Source organism: Urocampus carinirostris, chromosome 11, assembly GCF_059441175.1.
Source record: "Urocampus carinirostris isolate Australia breed hairy pipefish chromosome 11, RoL_Ucar_1.0, whole genome shotgun sequence".
NCBI classification, from domain to species: Eukaryota; Metazoa; Chordata; class Actinopteri; order Syngnathiformes; family Syngnathidae; genus Urocampus; species Urocampus carinirostris.
Genome location: NC_142359.1, coordinates 10,457,183 through 10,478,308, shown reverse-complemented (window position 1 = coordinate 10,478,308; position 21,126 = coordinate 10,457,183). Strand labels below are relative to the sequence as shown.

The 21,126-nt window shown below is 42.6% G+C and overlaps 1 protein-coding gene across 4 annotated transcripts in view; it reads right to left on the bottom strand.

Moving 5' to 3' along the window:
- Window positions 1–21,126, bottom strand: part of adamtsl3 (ADAMTS like 3) — a 101,658-nt gene that overhangs the window by 39,773 nt on the left and 40,759 nt on the right. The window contains exon 1 of one of the 4 annotated variants that reach the window (XM_088347109.1): window positions 5,194–5,332. The exons of 2 other annotated variants lie outside the window; for them this stretch is intronic. In XM_088347109.1, the coding sequence (XP_088203235.1) occupies window positions 5,194–5,244 (51 nt within the window). In that variant the 5' untranslated portion in view covers window positions 5,245–5,332. Of the gene's footprint in view, window positions 1–5,193; window positions 5,333–21,126 lie in introns of those variants that run through there. One more of the 4 variants, XM_088347112.1, reaches the window with a different exon arrangement.

Below are 21,126 nucleotides of genomic sequence, written 5' to 3'. Positions count from 1 at the left end.
GTTGGTATTTCCTGTCCGGTATTGTTCCCATTTATTTTGTCCTGTTTAATTTCGGTTTCCAGTTTCGTTCCCGTTTATTTTTGTCCTGTTTATTATTCCATGCAGTTTTCGTTCCTGTCTAGTTTGTCCTGTTTAATTTCGATATCCTGTTTCATTATCAATCCTGTCTGTCCCGTCCTGTCCGGTATCGACCCCGTCCGTCCGATATCTGCTCGGGCAATTGGTATCGATCTCATCGCTCTCCGGGTTCCTGTCTTTCCACGCCAGACCTCTGCCTAACGTGCATGACTCCCCATTTCCCGTAAAATAAAAGCTTGTGTGAGAAACGTCACGCATTTGGGTCCTGATCCTGTTCCGGTTCTTGACAGAAATACTATTTTGAATCCATTATGTATGTAATTGTTTTCATGGTACTGTGTATTGGCTGGATTTGATGTTTTATTTCTATGAATGTTGAGTGCTAACGATAAGTTTTCTCCTGGTTTATTCTAGCTTGCTGATACAAACTATCCAGATTTCATAGGGTTACCCAAGCCCATCTTTGCAAAATATCTTCCTAATAATTTTTTGACAGAAAAGCAATGCTTTTATCTTTCTTCCGACACAGTAGCAAAAAAAAAACCCAAGCAAAGCATGTACGGTTCAGCTGATCCAAAGTGAGTGCAGACTGATGTCAACGGCTGTCAAAGCGCAGAGTTTGGCAACCACGAATAGATAGGGCAGCCAAATCCTCGGCGCTGCTTTAGACTTTGTGAACCGGCCAATATTTAGATCCACGGTAAACAAACCAGCTCTGCTGGGCAGCTTCTTAATTCCCTTCCCTTTGAAAGGCAATCAGAGAATTTCGCAGCTCGAGCCAAGTGAGCTGGAGGCCGAACAAGGCAAGTGGAAAGTGCCGAGGACGTGAGGGACGACGGCGTTCTGGCCGACGGTGCCGCCATTGTTTTTGGTGAAGGCAAGATAATCCAAAGTCCCACAGGGGTTATGGAGTACTACCATATTTTTACAAGCATAAGGCAAACCATACTAAAAGTTACGTCGGCCATTGCTGTGTATAAAAAGTACATAAAGCGCACCTGATAATAGATAGATAGATAGATAGATAGATAGATAGATAGATAGATAGATAGATAGATAGATAGATACTTTATTCATCCACGTAGGGAAATTTACACTTCCAGCAGTATCCTTGTGTTGATAAATAAAGTAAAGATATAGAACACAAAAACACCCAATACAATGTTTTGCTATAGAGTATTTAAATAGTGCGAAGCAAAATACACACTGTAATAAAAATAGGGTAATATGCAAATGTGGAGGTGAGGTTTAATGTGGGCTTTTACTCCCCCAGGTGGAGTTAAAGAGCCTCATGGCATGAGGAAGAAATTATCTCCTCAGTCTGTCCGTGGAACAAGACTGACAGCAGTCTTTCGCTTAAGATGCTCTACTGTTTGGAGATGATGCTGTGTCGTGGATGTGATAATTTGTCCATGATTGACCGCAGCTTGTTCAGTGCCCGTCTCTCAGCTACAGCTGTCAGGCTGTCCAGCTCTGTTTTAACGTTATCATGGTGTCCTCTACTACGTCCGCTTTACGACAACAACACTGACAAGTATGCAGGTGTAGGTTTTTAAAAATAAAGCATGAGCAAAACTGAGTTTGGTTGTGTATTTATTCAATAAGTATAGTTTAAAAAAGCATTTTTAATCAGCAATAAATCATCTAAATGCTTCGACATGGTAAAACACACAGAAAAAACAGGCCCAAAAATAGAACGGGGTTACTATTTTTAATACCAGTTATTGTTGTAACTCTACTCATTCAAGCACTAGGTAATTCCATCTTCCTTTACGCTTGCAATACATGGACTCTCACAGCAAAGCTGGAAAGGAAATCCCAGACCATTGAAATGTGATGCTACAGGAAACCTCTAGACATCAGCTATATAGTCCATGTGACAAAGGTAACAGTACGCAACACCATCAGAGGGCACATTGGACCCTGTGGAGAACTGTTGTAAACTGTGCGCAGACGAAAACTGGTGTGCTATGTTCACGTCACAAGGTCATCAGAACTGTTAGAGATCATTCTACAGGGAGACTTTTCAAGAGGGTCAGGAAGAGAGAAAGATTGAAAAAGAACTGGGCCAACAACATCCAGGAATGGAATGTTCCCAACGTTGGCCCGACCCGAAACAGCCCAGGAACCATCAGCAGTGGTTAAAGCTGTCCTAAATTGCGTCCTCAGTGGTGCCCCGATGACCCAGGGGATTAAGAGATATGTGAACCTTGAATTAATGTAAATCCAGCCCATCGAAATCCTCATTCTGTTTCTGAATTGAAGATCTGCACCAAAGGTCCGTCAAACTGGTTAGGTTGACTTTTCTTCACTTTCAGATTCACTTTCTGTGCCATGCGGCTTGAACAGCAACAGCAGACACGTTAGACCAAGTATCAACAATCCACCTGGAATGATGGTAACTTAGAGTTCATTTGCTTCACTTGATTTTTGGTATCGGCTGTGAAGACCCACGCAGACAAGGCAACAATAGCGTACCCCATTGACAATCATGCACCATTTTCAGAGATGCTTCAAGTTGTGTTGATTCAAGATGGCAACATTTGTTACACAGCATATTTTTGCAATTTAACATTATTTAGATTTCTATAGAAGCACGGCGGCGCAGTGGTTAGCGCGTGTGCGGCACAGTTCTGAGGTCGTGGGAACCTCCTGCGTGGGTTCAAATCCAGCTACCGGCGTTACTGTGCGGAGTTTGTATGTTCTCCCCGTGCTTGCGTGGGTTTCCTCCACATTCCAAAGACATGCATTTCAGGTGAATTGGCTAGTCCAAATTGTCCCTAGGTGTGACTGAGCGAGCGAGGTGTCTGTCCCCTTGTGCAATTGGCTGGCAACCAGTTCAGGGTGTCCCCTGCCCACTGCCCGATGATTGCTGGGATGGGCTCCAGCACCCCCGCGACCCTAATGAGGATAAGCGGTACAGCTAATGAGATGAGATGAGATTTCTATAGATATGTATGTGAGAAGTAATGCATGCTAAAAGAAGAAAGCATGCTGATGCAAAAAAATACCCTGGATTTGCAACACCGGCGCTTTTTGGTGCGGCATCAGCTGCCAAAAGTAAAATGACAATCGTCAGAGGCGGCACTCGTGTATAGCATCAGGTATCCTCAGGGCTTGGTAACGCATGAAAAAAACCCACAATGTGGTGCATAACACAATTACCTTCTTTCATATACAATACCCCACACTTTCCTCTTTAAAGTTTTCATGATGTCCTTTACTCTAAAGAAGAAAATCTAGAACAAAGTCATGAAAATGTGGTCATCAAACAGCTCGCATGCATGTCTGTTCGGTGGCCATCCAATCCGGCTTATCCATCTCAATGAGAAAACCAGAAAGGTGGCCTCTCTTCAGTGTACTCAATCAAGCAGAAATGGAGGAAATGAGCAATAGCCCGATGCTCACTGACGGACGGGATTCTATGCGAGTCACTTGTCAGCATGTGAGTTTTTCCTGGATGGGGGAAGGGAAACCCTACTTGCACACCTTCTACAACTGCCTTTTTAGGGTTGGCGAGACATTCGATAGCCGCGCATCTGCTCAACCCTTTGTCTTGTGCATCACTGAATCTTCAAGCCCAGCGCACACTTGACGCCATTGGCGTGGGGAATTTTGCGTCAACACGATTAGCAACAGACCACCTACAGCGCTGTTCCCCGCAAACCTGACCTAAACAATCCACTCCGAGTTGTTTGGGTCTCATATTTTCAAATCATGTGACCATTCAGTAATACTGAGCCGGATTACGAAGACGAACACATATTTACTACTGCGCATATTTACTAGAAGAAGACGAATGAGGGTTAGGATGTACAATTTGGTGTAAGTCCTGAAGTAAAGAGCTTCATGTCGTTTTCGACACCCCATTTTGAACCGTACTCTGTATAAGGGCCAGATTACAACACAGACGTCTTTTTCTGCTGCATTCATTGGTGGTTACCACAGTATCAGATCAACTGGCAGGCACTACAGATAACTCAAAACAAGGAACAACAGGCTCATTTCCACCCTAAGCAAAAGCACAAAACATATGTTGTGACTTATTTAGGGGTTTTATTCATATTTTTATTTTTGCTGTTGCTAAATGTTATTGCACAAAACTGTGAAAATATATACCGTGTGCCTTGTTTGGTTGGATTTTGTCGCTGCTAATGTCATGATTACTGATGTGACTCAGCTGTGCCTGCTCTTTTGGCACCAACCGCTGCGGGTTCTGATTGGCTTCCGATCAGTATTCGAACCCAGTCCTGTCTGTCCCCTTTTGTCAGCCCATCTGCGAACCTCAGTGAACACTAAGCAAGCCTTTTTCGACCCTGTCTCCCACCTGTCCCGTTTTTTGCTCCCGGTTGTCCCTGGCTTCGACCTGTTTTTGTCCCGCACGTCTGCTCTCTTGTCCCAGCTACCGACCTGCTTTTCTGTCCCTGACACAGCCATCGCTCGCCACGGAAGATCCACTTCCACGTTCGGAGCACAATCCGAGTACCAGAGCAACTTGCTTCTCGCGTCCAGCGAACACTCGATCGTGGGCGCAGCCCTTTCTCTTCCTTCCAATAAAGACTTGTGAGAACGCAACGCAAGTGGGTCCTGTCTCCGTTCTGGTCCTGACAGCTAAATGTTATTGCAAAAACATGGACTAATTTCTCCTCTAGAAAAATCACATTCATTTGTATCGTCCTTAATCACAAAATATCTGAAAAGACTGCACAGGTTACAATGACACCATCCCCTGATCTTAAACCAACATGTGGGCAAGGAAAACCTCAAAACCTCACCACGAGGAAAATAAAAAACCTTAAGAGGGTGCCTAACAAGTGGTAATTCCCCCTTCCAGGATGATAATAGATTAAGTATCGGGTAACTGTACACAAAACCTAGAGAACATCTCTAGAAGAGCATCATAAACCCTTCCAGACGTCACTGCGGTGTTTTGTACAAAGATCGCATGCATTCTGGAAAAGAGCAGGGGATGGGACACTCTTTAGATGCTACAAAACTGGACCACGCGCTGCTCTCGAGTCATTTGACAAGCCATAAACAAAACCATGTGACATTTGAGAACACATGACATAGAAAAACATAAACAAGACAGGGAGACAAACATGATTACAGTACCATGATGAGGATAGTCGTCACCAGCAATTTGCAAACTCTTGAACGCTCCATGACTTCATGGAGCTTCCTGTCGGTCCGCCTGTTGCCGCCTTTCTGCGCCTGTACTATTTATGACTGAATTGGATCCAGTGGGGAGAATGAAGGAAGGTTGGTAGGGGAGGGAGAGTGTACATTTATACTAGTGGGAGGGGGGGGATTCGGGCCTCCTACGAGAGCCAATCAATAAATAGGCTTCAGTCAAATGAGCTTGTTGTTCGAGTAACAGTTCGACTGTCTAAGTCACACCAAGCACACCAAATATGGGGATGTCCGTGTGACTCCTAGACACACAAAGCACTTGTGTCAAACTTATGACCTGTGGGCCAGATGTGGCCTGCCACATCATTTGATGTGGCCCGTGAGACAATGCTGGGATTACCACAAGAGAAGAATGACCTGTAGTTTTAAATCAACTGGATGTCGCTTAAGCCAGGCACTACTCATAAAGTACCCAATGTAGCTGTTTGCTGAGTACCAATAATCAATCAGAGAACATTGAGAATTCCTTAAAAGTCACGTACACGCCTTTTAGGAAAATATGAAAATACAAAACCAAAAATAGAGCTTAGCCGACATTTCTCCTTCTTATAAAATATATATAAACCTTTTAGAAAGGTCGCCATTTTAAGGTAAAAAATTTTATAGAAAAATAAAAAGCAGAAACTTGACATATTTAAATCAATTAGTGTTTGTCAGTGTTCGGCATGTTACATCAAAAAAATAATAAGATAAAGTTACTCAGTACTTCTTGCAAAAAGTAACTGAGTAGTAACTGAATTACTCTATAGTCAAAGTAAATAGTTACCAGGGAAGTAACTATTTCCGTTACTTTAAAAACAAGTTGGATGTCAAAGAATTTGAAATTCTCTCAGCAGTATTCTAGCCAGTTCAATAGAGACATACAGATAGTTGTGTTAAAGAACCTTCTAATATGTATTGCAACAGATTTATCCTTCACTTGAAGTGAAACAAAAATAAACAGTAAACAATATGTAAAAATAACAATCAGCAGTAAACAGTATAAAAGGAGTTTATTAAACGAAATCCAATTCTCACAAACTGAGACAACTGATCAAGTAGACATATCCTACTGTACTACAAGTATTTTGTTTACAACAAAAGTCAACTGTAAAACAATATAAAGTGAGTTTTACTCCATAGAGTGAATCAAAATCTCTAGTCAGACCACTCCTCAAGTAGACATATGCTACTGTACTATTTTTACACAACAAAAGTAACCAAAAATGTCAAGAACCGGAACAGGAAGAGAACCCAGTTACGGTTCTCACACAAGCTTTTATTTTATGGGAAATGGGGCAGTCATGCACGTTAACCCAAAACGTTAACCCAAACGCCAGTGATTCGGCGATCGTTTCACATATTGCTTGGGGTTCTGATCCCCATTAAACGCGATAGTCGAGGGAAAACAGTACACTCCCAACAATGAAAAACATGTGTTGCAAGTTGAAAACCAATAAGGTAGGTCTATCTAGAGCCGTTACAGCAGATCAGACGTTTTCTGGGGGTGGTAATAACAGTATTGACTCACTCGGCGTGTGAATGCTCAACACTCTCGTTGCGTATAATCAACTGTTGAGGCAAAACAGGTGTCTTGATGCATAGTGTGGGTAATGCAGACTTTTACCAAAACTCAACTTTTCAGGTTTGAGACATTGCACCATTTTGGATTTCAAGCCTGACGACTCATCTCAGTTTGATTTGGGGGCGTCCTAATTGGGATTGTGGCAGATACTTCAACCAACACCAAACAGTTTAAAGCTTTTCAAAACCTGCTAAGGATGTTGCTCAGTTACCTCTTAACCACTAAAACAAACAACTGTGGTAGCTTCCAACTATAGTGTTACCAATTAACTAAAATACTAACTACTAAATACAAATTAAATACTAAAAATAGATTGCCTTACTGCAAAGTACTTTAAACAACAATATAAAACTGCAGTTATGCCGTTCCACCTTGCATCTGTCATAGCTTGAAATGGCGCTGGGGAATAACATCTCTATTAATGAATGGGCAAGCATTTGGGAAATGTGGTTTCTATTCAGCTCCAAGTCGTTAAAAAAACTATGGTAAAACATTTTAAGGCAGCAGCCCAGAAAGCTGTTTTAACAATACCTTTGATGTAAATCATGCCTGGAGCAGTGAGAATGACATGAATACACTCTCTTGTTCTCACGATCAGAATGATAAACTGTAAGGTGTCTATGTCGATTTTTGAAGCAAGTGATTTGAAGCTGCAATGTGATTGGAAGCTTTTTCTCTTTTTTTGTTGCATGTAGTGTAATCTCTCATTCTTCTTGATAAATAGGGACCAGAACCCCCAGTGATAGGAGAAAATCTCCAAAGTAATCCACCCAATTTTTAACAAGCTTCCAGCCAACCTTGGTTGCAGCAGTATTTGACATGACTTAATCTTAGGTGTAAAAGAAAGCAAAAAAGAGCTGCCACACATGAGATGACTTCACTCTCTGGGACCTCGGTCTCAGCATAGTCAACTGGAGATAGGGGGTCGCGGCCAAAACAGTGCACTCAATTTTAGGCAGGCCACAGCAGCCTGAACTGAAAAGAAATCTCCACTGACCCCTGTTCTTAGCAATAGTCTACCAGGGATAAAGAATCGCAGCCAGAACCATACGATTCATGACAAAAGTGCTTTCAGCCATCACAATATAGGATTGGGAAAAATGGATCCCCACTGCACGTGTGCAGTTCCTTTTTGACGGAAATACAGTAACAGCAAAAAAAGAACCGCTAAGCTTAACAGAAGTAAACTGGTCCCCACTCACAGCAATATGCGATGAGAGAAAATGGGTCGCGACCCTATGAGTGCAGTTCACTTTTTGGTGGATAGAACATCAAAAAAGAGCCCCAGGCCTTACGCAGCAATATATGATCGGGGGATAATGGACAGTGTAATATTTTTTAATGTGCGACACACTAAAGCTGTGAAAGACAAAGAACGAAGTAGCGATGGGTTACAGTGCAGAGATTTCCTACTATTCAACCTTTTTTTCAGGTCTCGCATGAGATGTGATAAACATTATTCATCTTGATTCTTATTTTTTTTGTTCTTGTTTGAAGTTAAGACACCTCCAGCAACGCGGTCAACGGAAGGCTTCCAGTGGGATGTCAATCAAACAGGTTAATTCCACCCTTTGGCAGCCGTCCTTGTGGAGCTAAATGCAGAGGTTTATTTTTTGTACTTTCACACTTGCAAATACGAGAAGGATTTCTTCTAAAAGCAAACATCAGCCTTGTGGATTAAGCCAGCACACTTGTGGAGAGGCCCCTCCCAATGAAAAGGTCAGGCCTGTGTCCATTTGTGGAGAACTTTTAAGCGAACAGGTTTACATTAGGGCAAGGTTTGGAATCAGTTTAGAATTCTGGTTTCTGAACACTTAAATCACTCACTACTTTGCGCTTTGTACTTAGCAGCCACAATGCATCGCAGGTTGAAAAATTCTTCCCTATCCGTTATCCCTGGTCACGTATTCCTTGGAACGGGGACAGAGCATTTGTCGGGCCAGGTGGCTCTTTTTGCTGTTCTGTCCACCCGAAAGTGAACTGCACCCATGTGGGCCCAATCTATTCTCCGTGATTGCGTGTTGATGCGCTCTTTAGTTGGGCCTAGTGGCTCTTATTCATTGTAACGTTATATTCACCTAAAATGAACTGTACTTGTGCGGAGGTTGCCCATCATTCTCCAATTGAATTTTGCTGTGAGCAGGGACCATCAGACAGGAGTCTTATCAGGAGTCGTGCTGCGATACATAACCCCTGGTCGACAATTGCTGAGAGTAAGAGGCGGCACATTGCTTTCTTTTCGGGCCCCTGTAGAGTGCCATTGTGGCCATTGTTTTTGCTGCGATGCCCAGTTGACTATTGCTGAGATCGGCGGCCAAAAGAACAAATTTGTGTCACAGACCAGGAACGGAGACGGGACCCAATTGCGTTCGTTTTACTCAGTTTTTATTAAGAAGGAGAACAGGACTTGCATCCACGATCCGATGATCGTCGGTTGTGGGTAGCAGATAGCAGGAACGCGGAAGTGGCACTTCGGTGACGAGCGAGGGTAGTTGTTGACAGCGAAAAAAAATGGCCAGGGCGTATCAGTAATCAGGACAATTTGTATTATGCGCGGGAGCTCTATTTTTCCCTTCTTTACATCTAAAATGAACAGCACCCGAGCAACCGCGATCCAGATCCCCGGTTTTGGAATGCTTTGGAAAAGATATGAATAAATACCAAAAGATGAAAACACATTTTTCAGTATTCCAACAAATGGGTGCTGGAACAATGATCCTGAACGGATTAGGATAAAGTACTTAGGTCAGTGTTCTTGTTTGCCCGCCTCCCTGCGTCCGAGACGCATCATTTTTGCTGGGGACGCATAGTCTCAAATCAACGTACGTCCCGGGACGCAACTTTTTTGACACAAAATTGTCATTATTATCCGATTAAATTTTTTTAAACAAAGATTTACCGCTCTCCAAACTTTTCGTCAGGCAGATCCGGCAGATGTTGTCTTGGTCTCGCGGTTCGAGTTTTCGTCTGCACGCCGATCTCGAGTTGTGTGGTGAAAAGTCAGTCTCTTTTTAGAGAACCGCCTATTTTGGATCAACTCATTCAAGAGAGCCGGCTCTCAAACGGCTCACTTGCTTTGATGCATTATATTACGAATTATTATGTTGTATAAAGAAGTTAAGAAAAAAAAGGAAGTATAAAACGAGAAAATGAAAAAAAGACAGGTTTATTTATCCCTTTATTCGGTATATTACCAACAATAATTTGATGCAGAAAATGAATTCATAATTTGATGATTAAAACTGAATGAAAATATAGATTTTTATTATATATTTGTCACCGATTTACAATTTCAACCTTGATTACACCAAATTTTGGGGACCCATAGATCTTTGTTAGGTATTACTATTCTACCTCACTTTACCATCGGTTTCAGTCCAACGAATACAGAATTTGTTAAGGGGAACTCGTGTAACTTGACAATCCAATCAGCGTTTAACACCCAGAGTTTTAATAGGTTACAGAGGCAACTATGCTCCTTCAAGATTTGTGTTAGGTTCAAATGAGTCCACTCAGAGAGGAAATGGGCATGCACTTAGCACTCAACCTTGCATAAAATTCCTTAAAGTGTTTTTTCTCTGACTCACAGCTGTCTAAATATGCTACAGTGGTGAAGGGTTTAATGGATGCTCTCCCAGTAAACAACAGGAGGATAAGAAACGTAAACGAGAAAATCACTTGTTTTGAACCTTAACAACTATTCCCCTGGCGCCACCCACGATCTGTATTTTGTGTTTGGCGTCAGGTGTGCGGGTTTTTGGACGAAAATGGTACGGTGCCAAAGTCGCCAAGTATAACAAACGTTTGATCATTTTGGCGCTCGGTCGCCAAATTCCTCACGTATGCAGGGTGAACTGCTCCTCCCAACAATACATGTGCTTTAAATACAAAATAACACAGTGATGTTAGGAAACATTTATGACGCCCTTCTAGAGGAGAAATTCAGGAAGTTTGATGGTGTATTATTTAATATTCTCAATATTTACAATGTACTCAATATTTCTTTCACCCAAAAAGCAAGAAAAGTTCTCGCTTTGTGCCTACAAATTGAAAGGCAGGAGAAGTTGACTGAATGAATGAATGAACGAACGAATGAATGAGACAATGTTAATGTATATGTATGAAAAGGAATAGGATAAAGCATATGCTTATTTAATCATTACCACCACCATAACTATTTTCACCATCAACATCATCATCATTGCCGTCTCCACATGTTTTCAGCATCCTATATAATCAAAATCATCTATTATAATAACAATAATTCTGATTGGTGCTCATGGTGAAAACTGACTGTTTTGGGGTGTGTGTTGTCCATCATCAAAGTATCTTTGAACCTGCAGCGACAGGGGGATCTACCTCCAAGCTGCAGGGTCACCCATGGCTAATTGTCCTGATCTGTGCATTCTCTACAAACACGCAACACTTTTGGTAAAATTGGAGTCATCGTCCCATCACTGGAGCACTTTAATCCACAAGAAATGATGACAAGTGAATGTAATTTGGTCTAATACCGTGGCAATCCAAAATGGCAACAACTGAAAAAGAGGACGTCCCACATCTTTGTTGCAATCTGGCCCTATTCTCATTCTCCACAGTATAGTTCATTAAGGGATGTCAAAAGTGCTCTGATGCTGTTGTTGTTGTTGTTGTTGTTGATTCACTCAAGGCGCCTAAGATAATCCTTAGTAGCGCTAGACTCGCTCGTGGGAGGCCCCGTAGTTCTCCGAAGGAGAGGGGGCTGCGACTGTCCTGTGCCGCCAGGCCTGACGGGGTGTGACCCAAGCCAACCAAGCATACGAAGCCTCTGAAGTCCTTAGTACGTTCGGACAGGCCGGTGCATGATTTACGGAAGCCCCGTGGGCAGGCAGTACAGGTGATTGGGGTGTGGCACTTGGACTGGGGGCCAGGGTTGCTCTCGATGCCGCCCGCCCTAAGAAGAACAGAGAGAGGAGGGTAGAAGAGAGAGAAAGAGAGGGGCAGATAGAAAGAGAGAAAGACAGACAGAGTAAAATGCAAAAAGGGGAAAAGAGAGTGAGAGGTGGGGAGAGAGTAGGAAAGAGAGGGATAGAGAAAATGAGAGACAAGAGTGTAAAGGGGGAAGAGAGAAAAGGAGAGACAAAGAAGGAGAGAGGACCAAGAAAGAAAGAAAGAGCGAGTCTGAGTGGATTGAGTTGGATTCGTAAGGCTCCCCCGGGAGAGAGGCCACGGGAAGGTTCCTAGTCTTTTCCCTGCCTGTGATGCTGTTGTCTAGAACACCCCTTATCAATTTGTTTTCTTCGGCTCAGTCGTGATCGTTTTCGTAATTGCGATCTGCTTCTGCCACAGTCACTGTATTGAATGATCTGAAACCGTGACCTAGATATTTTGGAGTAGAGTTGAAAACGACACAGCTAAAAACAACGTCAAGTGTGCTTAGGAGGGCTCTGTAGGCTTTATGAAGCCAATTATGTTGACGCAGAATTCCTCACGCTAATGGTTGAAGTGTGTGAACAGTTTTCCTGTTAAGCCCTTTCTAATGCCTTGTTTACGCTCAAGCATTTAGATCAACGTGGCACTTTGTGGCAGAGATTAGGAGCCACAAAACTTGAAAACACCAACCATCAAGTCAATCACAGCCACTTGGAAATAAAATTGAGCCTTCCCTAGCTCCATTTGAAAACGGGCTGTCTTTCACCCAATCCACTCCATTATCCCAAGTGAGGTCACAGGGAATTTTCTAAGGAATGCCGTTCGTTTGCTTGTGGTCCAACCTGGAAAACCCCAGGCGCCATAAATAATTGCCCAACGATTTACAGTCCAAACAATCATCTCCTTATCACAATTACGCAAAAGAATGTGAAGACAGAGAGGTTGGTCAAGCGATAACTTGCTTGATAACGGGGCCGATCAATTAATTTAATGGCGGATGACTTGATCATATATCTTTGCAATTCAGATCAACAATTTGTGCGTGAATTTTGGAGGTTTCAGCGCTCCACTGGGTTGCCTCGTATTGTGAATTGGGGATGGAACTTATAGCCAAAACGTTGGGAAAACACATGTTGCAACAGGAAGCACAGAAGGTTTTTTTAGTTTATCGTTTTGTTTGGACTGCATCTGTTCTTAGACAATGTAACACCCCCGTCCGTTTTTAGAGAAGACCCCCGACCTCCAGTCTCATGTAAGCAGGTTCACTGAATCAAAGCACTTTTGTTAAGAGCATTAGGACAAGAGTTCTTGTTTCCAGTGTTTCCTTGGGTCCTCTTTTTTCATTTCTTATTTGATTTTAGAAAGACTCTCCATCTGGTTGTGCTCTGTTTTTCAACCTGCTACGTTCTTGTAAAAATGCTGTCCATCAGTTCTTCTCAATGTCAGTCCTGCTCTGTGTACTGTAATCTCTCGCTACCTCGCGCTAAGTATTTGGTGGCCTAAGTGCATTGCCGGTTAAAAAAAAGTATTCGTCTATCCCTTTGTCCATTATCTCCGAACGCATTTTGCCCAAACGGGATACTGCCAGGGCACACTTTTGTCAGTCTTTGCCTCTCTTTTTTTTACAGTAACTACATTACTTTCTAAAATGAACTGCACTCGTGTGGCCGTGATCCATTATCCCTCAACCTATATAGATGAGAATAAGGACCAGCAAAAGGCACTTTGTTGGGAGGCATGGTGTTCTGGCCCACTTACGATGAAATGCACAGTTGTGCCCGCAATTCGATATATCTTGTTGGCTGAGAGCAGGGGCTAGAAAAACACACTTTTTTGGGGGTTTGGGCCACTGTAACATATCATTGTGGTATGCCGAAAATTAACTGCACTGTTTTGGCTGCAATCCATTATGCCCACTTGACTACTGCTGAAGGCAGAGGTCAAGAAAGCAATTTTTTGTCATGTGAAGGCCATTTTTTCATTCTTTCCACGTCAAATAAAAAGCAGAGTCATTGCTGACATCCATTTGGAGAAAAGACTATCAGATTGTTTTAATTTGTTGCTGGGCCCATTTAAGACGTCTGGTCAAGCTAGTTCTTTACAGACTTACAGTTAAGTCATTTTTTATAGAAGGTTTGATCTCAATACCTCAGAAGTGTGCCGCACACGCGCCAACCACTGCGCCGCCGTGCTGCACAACAGTAACTATATTACTTTCTAAAATGAACTGCACTCGTGTGGCCGTGATCCATTTTCCCTAAACCTATATTGATGAGAATAAGGACAAGAAAAAGGCATTTTTGTTGGGAGGCATAATGTTCTGGCCCACTTACGATGAAATGCACGGTTGTGCCCGCAATTCGTTATACCTTGTTGGCTGAGAGCAGGGGCTAGCAAAACACCCTTTTTTTGTGGTTTGGGCCACTAAAGCATCTCATTGTGGTTTGCCTATAATTAACTGCACTGTTTTGGCTTCAATCCATTATGCCCAGTTGACAATTGCTGAAGACAGAGGTCAAGAAAGCAATTTTTTATCACGTGAAGGCCATTTTTTCATTCTTTCCACGTCAAATAAAAAGCAGAGTCATTGCGGACATCCATTTGGAGAAAAGACTATCAGATTGTTTTAATTTGTTGCTGGGCCCTGGTCAAGCTAGTTCTTTACAGACTTACAGTTAAGTCATATTTTATAGAGACTCTTGTCTTGCGTCACCGCCAACTCTCGCCTGCTTTTCTATGATCTACAATAGATGCATTTACAGAAGTGGATACCTTAAACCAAATTAAAGCTAAAGTCTACAGACCATCAACAGACATGATTCAATTATTCTTCATGAGAGTAAAAATCTTATCTTAGCGTTCCAAAAAATCTCGAGTTGCAACCGCTTTTCCTTTTTCAGCTTGGCAAGTGTGTCAAGGTTATCGTTCCAATTTTGTGGTTTCTGACCATTTTCCTCAGCAGTATTAAAATGTGGCTCTGTGTGTATTGGCTGTGCGTCTGCGTGTATATGTGAGGCTGCAGGTGTGGCCCAGCAGGAGTTCTGCACAATTGTCTTTTTGAATGTGTGCACTTAACGGCTGCTGGAAAGGAAAACATAACAGATATGTTGCGTGTTCTCATTGCAAATTCTCTAATCCTTTGTTTATCGCAGTTAACGGGGACGGGAACCCCTTGTGATAAGCAAAAATCCATAAAGTAAACCACTTCAACTTACCACCATTTTTAACATGCGCTTTGCCAGCTCCTGATTGCAGCAATGGTAGGTGCTGTTCATTTTAGGGAGTAAGACTTTAAAAACTAGCACCCATACATGGAACACAATTGCCCTCTCTGTCCCCACTCTCAGCAATAGTCGACCAGGGATAACTGATTGCGGCAAAAAAAGAATAATGAATCCAGAATGTATGTGTCAGAACCAGAACAAATGGTAGACCTAAACAGGTAACGTTTTACACAAAGGTTTATCGGGATATCGAGGAAACAAATGGCAGCGATCCGGTGCCTGCTGGACAGGAGGAGCAAGCAGCTCACGGGATCGGAGTGTGATCGGAATGCTGAAGTGAGTGGATTTGCCAGGGCGGAAGATAGCCGGAGCGTGGTCGGTGGTCAAAAACGGGTCAATAGCCGGAGCGGGAGATCAGACCGTGGTCGGTGGGTAAAAACGGGTCTAAAATCGGAGCGTGGTCGATGGGCAAAAACGGGTCAATCGCCGGAGACAAACGGGAAATCAGGAACAGACGAGTAGAATACGGATAAAGACGGGACAGACGGGAACCAGAGTCAAAGTGCTTGCCTTGCGTATGCGGAGGTTCGCTGACGGACTGACAAGGAGTGACTGGAGTACTGAGTTTAAATAGGAGGAGAATCAATCAGGCAACGAGCAGCAGCTGGCGCCAAACAAGCGGGCACAGGTGAGGGCAATAAAATTAAATGATCTGCATTTTATATAGCGCTTTTCAAGTCAAGACTTCCCAAAGCGCTTTACAGTGTGCTTCACATTTCCCAATAGCGGCCGTGCAGCCATGTAAGGCTAACCTGCTTATTGGGGGCATTAGGGGTACACTTCGACATGTAACACGGAGGAGCCGGGATTCGAACTGCGATCTCTTGATCCCAAGACGAGCGCTCTACCTCCAGAGCCACTGCCGAGTAACCGTGACAGTATGACATATTTGTTTTTTTAAATTGCATTAAAGGAAATAAGGAAGTTCATTACAATGTTATTTCCTAAAAAAAGTCCTGTAAAGGGCTTCTGACCCATAATACAACAGAGAAAATAGCCTGGAGTACAAAATCTGCTTCATGTCCCAAAATATACATTTCTCTGAATTTCAAAAGGAAAATGTAGGTTTCCTTTGACCAATGTTCAACATGAAACACAAATGTATGTATTGAATAAATACTGTATCAAAGAACAAGTAATGTGTGTATAACCTGGGCATTAACTTTTTTTAAAGTTGAATAAAAAAATGCATCACTTAAGCAATTAGAGCCCAAAGATTTTAATTTGTTTAGAGTTACACCTCTCCCAGTAGTTAACCTAAACTCCCCTCTGCATGGGATATTTCAGTGGTAGGTAATTACCGCCATGATAACACTGCTGGTTACACAATAGATTACAGAGAGCTGTCGGCCCACTAAGTGCCCACAAAAAGCAACTCAAGCAGAAGCTAGCCAATCCACAGTTTCAGTGCTTTTTCAAGATCATTACAGTGGCTGGCTTAAAAATACTGCAATCATGTGATGTCAATTATATTTTGTCCATGAATACTCAATACATAATTCAAATGTTTTTGTCATCTTAGTTTGATTGCTTCTTCCCTGATCTTGCCGTTTCCAGGGGCTTTCATATTTCAGCAATTACTTGTTGCCAGGGTCAAAGAACTACCCGGACACCTTCATAATCAGTTCTGCAAGCCCTGAGGCATAAGATCATTGTCACTAAATGTTGGTTTAGCCAATCAAATTCCGTTTTGGCGGAGCCAGGGCCTTGTAGAAGGCTGAAGGAAACATCAGCAGTTTCACAAACCATGATTGGCTAGAGGGCGGTCACAGAAATATCACAACAAATAGGTGAAGAAAAACATCCTTGTGTCTACTACCTCTGCCGAATGGACATTTTCAGACTTAAATCTAATAAAAACCTATGACAGAAATATGACAGAACAGGCTCGACTTTCAGCAGAAGCTTCGATGACAATATAAAATAACTTCTTTATGGAACTGATATGCACAGATAATCTGCACGAAAGAGTAAATAAAATATTCTAGAGGAAAAAAAAAGAATGGCTTTTATGAAGAAATAAATATGCATTTTGGTGAATAAATTGTGCCTATATTCCTTATCAATCGTGCTGTTGTAGGTGGTTATTATAAATGCTTTTCTATATGTGTCACAGCTGTAGCTGCAGTAAATGTTTCATACCCATAAAATAGGTATTGAGGGTTGGATTAAATCAGATTTAGCACCACTAAAGGCCAAGCTTTGAAATAAACAGCCTGCTGTTATAATGCCATCTATGATTGATAAAAAAAAAACAAAAAAAAACACAGCTAATAGTTTTCCATACTAACACGCAGAATGAGATGCCGAACAGGAACAATGATCTCCTTTTGGGGAACGTCAGAGTGTGTGCAGTGCCAGGCCACAGCCGAGGACATCCAAAAATCCTTGGAAGACAGTTTCTATTTTCTCCCTTGTATAAGCATCTCTGTTAATGGGAATGGACACTGAACATCACGGAATATAAACATCAGTGAGACCTGATATGTAAACTATTACATAGAAATCACTTTACCCAAGAAATGTGTGCCGACTTGATGTGTAGATGGCGTAAAGGGAGTGAGTGTCATTAACACTCATCTACCTTGTAAAGATCGGCCTGAACTTCAGGCTGGTATACTCATCGATAAGATCTGGCCCATCTCTGTAGAGCGGCATGACGCTGTACAGCAAATATTTGCGGCAACCAGATAATGAAGGTGCTGTATCTGAGTCAGATCAGGAGGTTTCTCCTGCAACTGGTTACCTTGGAATCCAGTACTCTTTCATGTGGGGGAGAAAACTCCTACCCAGGGGGAGTGCATGTTTGCCAAATATGGCAGCGCTTTGTTTTCCATTCTGTTCACAAAAAAGTAAAGTGCACTTGAACTGCTGCAATCCATTATCCTCAATCGCATATTGCTGTGAGCGGGGACTGGTGGAGCACACTTTTTTGGGCCTGTTGTATTTTTTTTTTAATGGTATTTCCCCCAAAAAAGGAACAGCACTTGTGCGGCTGTGATCCATTATCCACAACCCCATATTGCTGTGAGCAGTGACCAGCAAAATGCATTTTTGTCCGGAGGCTTGCTGTTCTGGCCAACCTAAAATGCATTGCATGGTTGTGCCCATTGTCCACGGTCAACTACTGCTTGGAGCAGGGGCCAGCGGAGCACATTTTATTCCATTTTGAAACATGAAATTGCAGCCTGCCTAAAGTGTACTGCACTACTTTGGGAGCAATCCATTATACCCAGTTGATTATTGCTAATAAGGAGGACCAAAAGGTTAAACAATATGAACAGCAACCATTCGGTCAAGATGCATTATCCTGGTCAACTATACTGCTGCGGGCAGGGGTTTGCAGAGCACATGTAAAAAATAAGGTGAGTTTGGCGATCTAGGGTGGGCTGTTGTAAGTTGTACTCCTCTTTGCTTCTTATCTTAAAATTCGCAAGATGGTAGCCTTATTTATGGGCGTGGTTCTCTTCCCCATTAACGGTCTTAAACCAACGATTACAGTACTGTCTTGGCCAACCACGACTCAGCAATGTGCTAATGTGTGATCAAATGGTCTAAACTGGTCAATGTGTGCTAGAATGCTTTTAGATAGTTATGCGCCAAGCAAGGATAAGTCACAGCAACCTCACGGGTCAGCTTCTTTTAGGAATATCTCACAAGCCCCAACTGCCAACTACATTTTGTTTAAAAAAAAAAAAAACAACACACACACACACACAGAACAAGCCGGGAGATTTCTACATAAAGTATCTAAGATGGCCACGGTGTTTGACTCTGCAAGGCATGAGCTCAACAGTAGCTGGCTGACTCTTGACTGCAAAAAAGTGCACATTTGTAATGCGGTGAGGCCAGTTCCCACAATGCAATGGTGCAAGACCACATTAAGCTGGGGGTAGTCGCATGGTTTTCCAGGGGTGTACAGAGAGCGAATGTTGATAGAAGAAAAACACGGGGGAGGGGGATGACAGAACGCTCCAAAACGTCAACGCCACGTGGCCTGACCATTGCATTTATTGCCCTAGAGACTTCTGTCCGAACAGCATCTTATAAATATACACGGGCTAGTCAAAGCAAACAAGTTCAGGAAGGCAAATATTGGCTGATTCCCTAGAGCAGTGTTTTTTAAAATCTTTTGAGCCAAGGCACACTTTTTTTTAAAAAAATGTTTCAAAGTTAATCCTACACAACGAGATTCCAGACAAGCTCCCACTAAATAAGAGATCACCTTGCAGAGTCACTTCAAAGTCAACTATCAACAGGATAATGCTTTTGCCGTCCAGACAGTGGCTGGCTACTGAGAAACCCACACAATCTGTCACGTCGCTGCATCACTCCTCTTTTGTTCAATCACCGACGGTTTCCTCTCCCACGTCTCAAATCTTCCGAAAGCTGAAGGACTCCGGCCCTGGCGCTGGCTTTGAACTTAAACAGAAGTAAAACGGTCTGGGAAAATTTCCTTGAGTGGAAAAAAAAACTGGTACTATGTCATATAATCCCCACCCAGTCTCATTTGGAACAGTGCACGTCAGGCCCAACGATTGTCTATGAATGTCGATATGTTTTAAACCAGGTCCGCACTTTATACCATTAGCGTGGGGAGTTTCGCAATGGGCGTCAGTGGCTGCCGAAAACCATTTTAAATTCTGCTCCAAGTTGGGTGGATCACATGCTTTTGGATCAGTGACAGTTCAAGATGGCAACAATGACAGAGTGAAATAGCAATTAGGAAGACAATCACACATCTACTACTGCGCAGAAAAAAAGACAAATGAGGGATGTGTCACGTAAAATGTGCCATTAGCCCTATGTTTCCAGACAGCAGCGTCAGGGCACTTTTGACGTACAATATTAACCATACTGTGTTTAATAGATTGCAATAGATGATTGCAACGGTATCGGACCGAATTGTATTCACTTGTCATTGTTTCTTTAGGATTAAAGGGAACTCCACTGACTGGACAATATCTCCGACGATACTGTAAGGGAACTGTAGCCCGTTTGAAGGTAATCAAACATTCCCCGCTGTGATTCACCCTCTTTTAGGAATACAGTGGTACCTCGCTAGTTCGCGGTTCCACTTTCACGGGTTCAGAGCTTCGCGGGTCTAAAAAATATACCTTACCTTCTCAATATAAGCATTTACTGTATTGACTTGACGCCATTGAGTGCGAGCTTATGTCAACTGAGGACACGGTGTGGACACTCTTATTGTGAAGGGGAGGGGCAGGCACTGACACGATGCTTAGTCATGGTGAGTTACCACTTTGCTCACCCCCCTCCTTCAACTCCTCCCACCTCACCCCTTTCTTATGTGGCGCTCAGTTTATCGAGGAGGAACTCAGCGACGCGACTTAAGTATATTCTCTTCTCACATTTCAACTCAAGTTTGACTTTATTATACCAAAAGTGAGCGGTTGTTTGTACTACCTAAACACGGCTAATTGTGTGTGGTTTCGTGTATTTGTTGTAAAAGCCGTTCGATGCCGCTAGCTAAAGTATGTTATTATTGTCAGAAGGTAGCTCTTTCACTTTCATTAAAATGAACACAGACCATTTTTTTTAACTGTTGTTTCCCAAAACGCTTCACAAACACTCATCAAATATCACATTTTCACTGTTTTTATTTTCAATATGTAACCGGTAGTGTTAACAAGCGAAATAAACTGCGATGGCTGCATGAGGTTGAGAGCAGTTAATACAATCATACTGAATGGTTCGTAGTGGTTTCGCCGCAGTCCTATTCCGTGTAAATTGATTATGTAAGACATGGCTACACTTGTGGGTCATGTTTTGGTACATTCAGTTCCAGTGTGAAGAGTTCTGGATGAGTCACCCAATAACTCCTTGCCATCATGCCAGCGATCACTTCGGTTTAATGGCGGGGGGTATACTGTATACCTGTATACGTTTTTTAAGCATTTTTGAAGGGGCGCCGCTACTTCGCGGATATTCAGTTTTCGCGGTTGGTTTCGGTCCCCATTAACCGCGATAACCGAGGGATTACTGTATCTAACAACCTCAAACTGCCAACTACATATTCTGAAAAAAAAAGAAAACACACACAAAACAAGCCAGGTGATTTCTACATAAAGAATC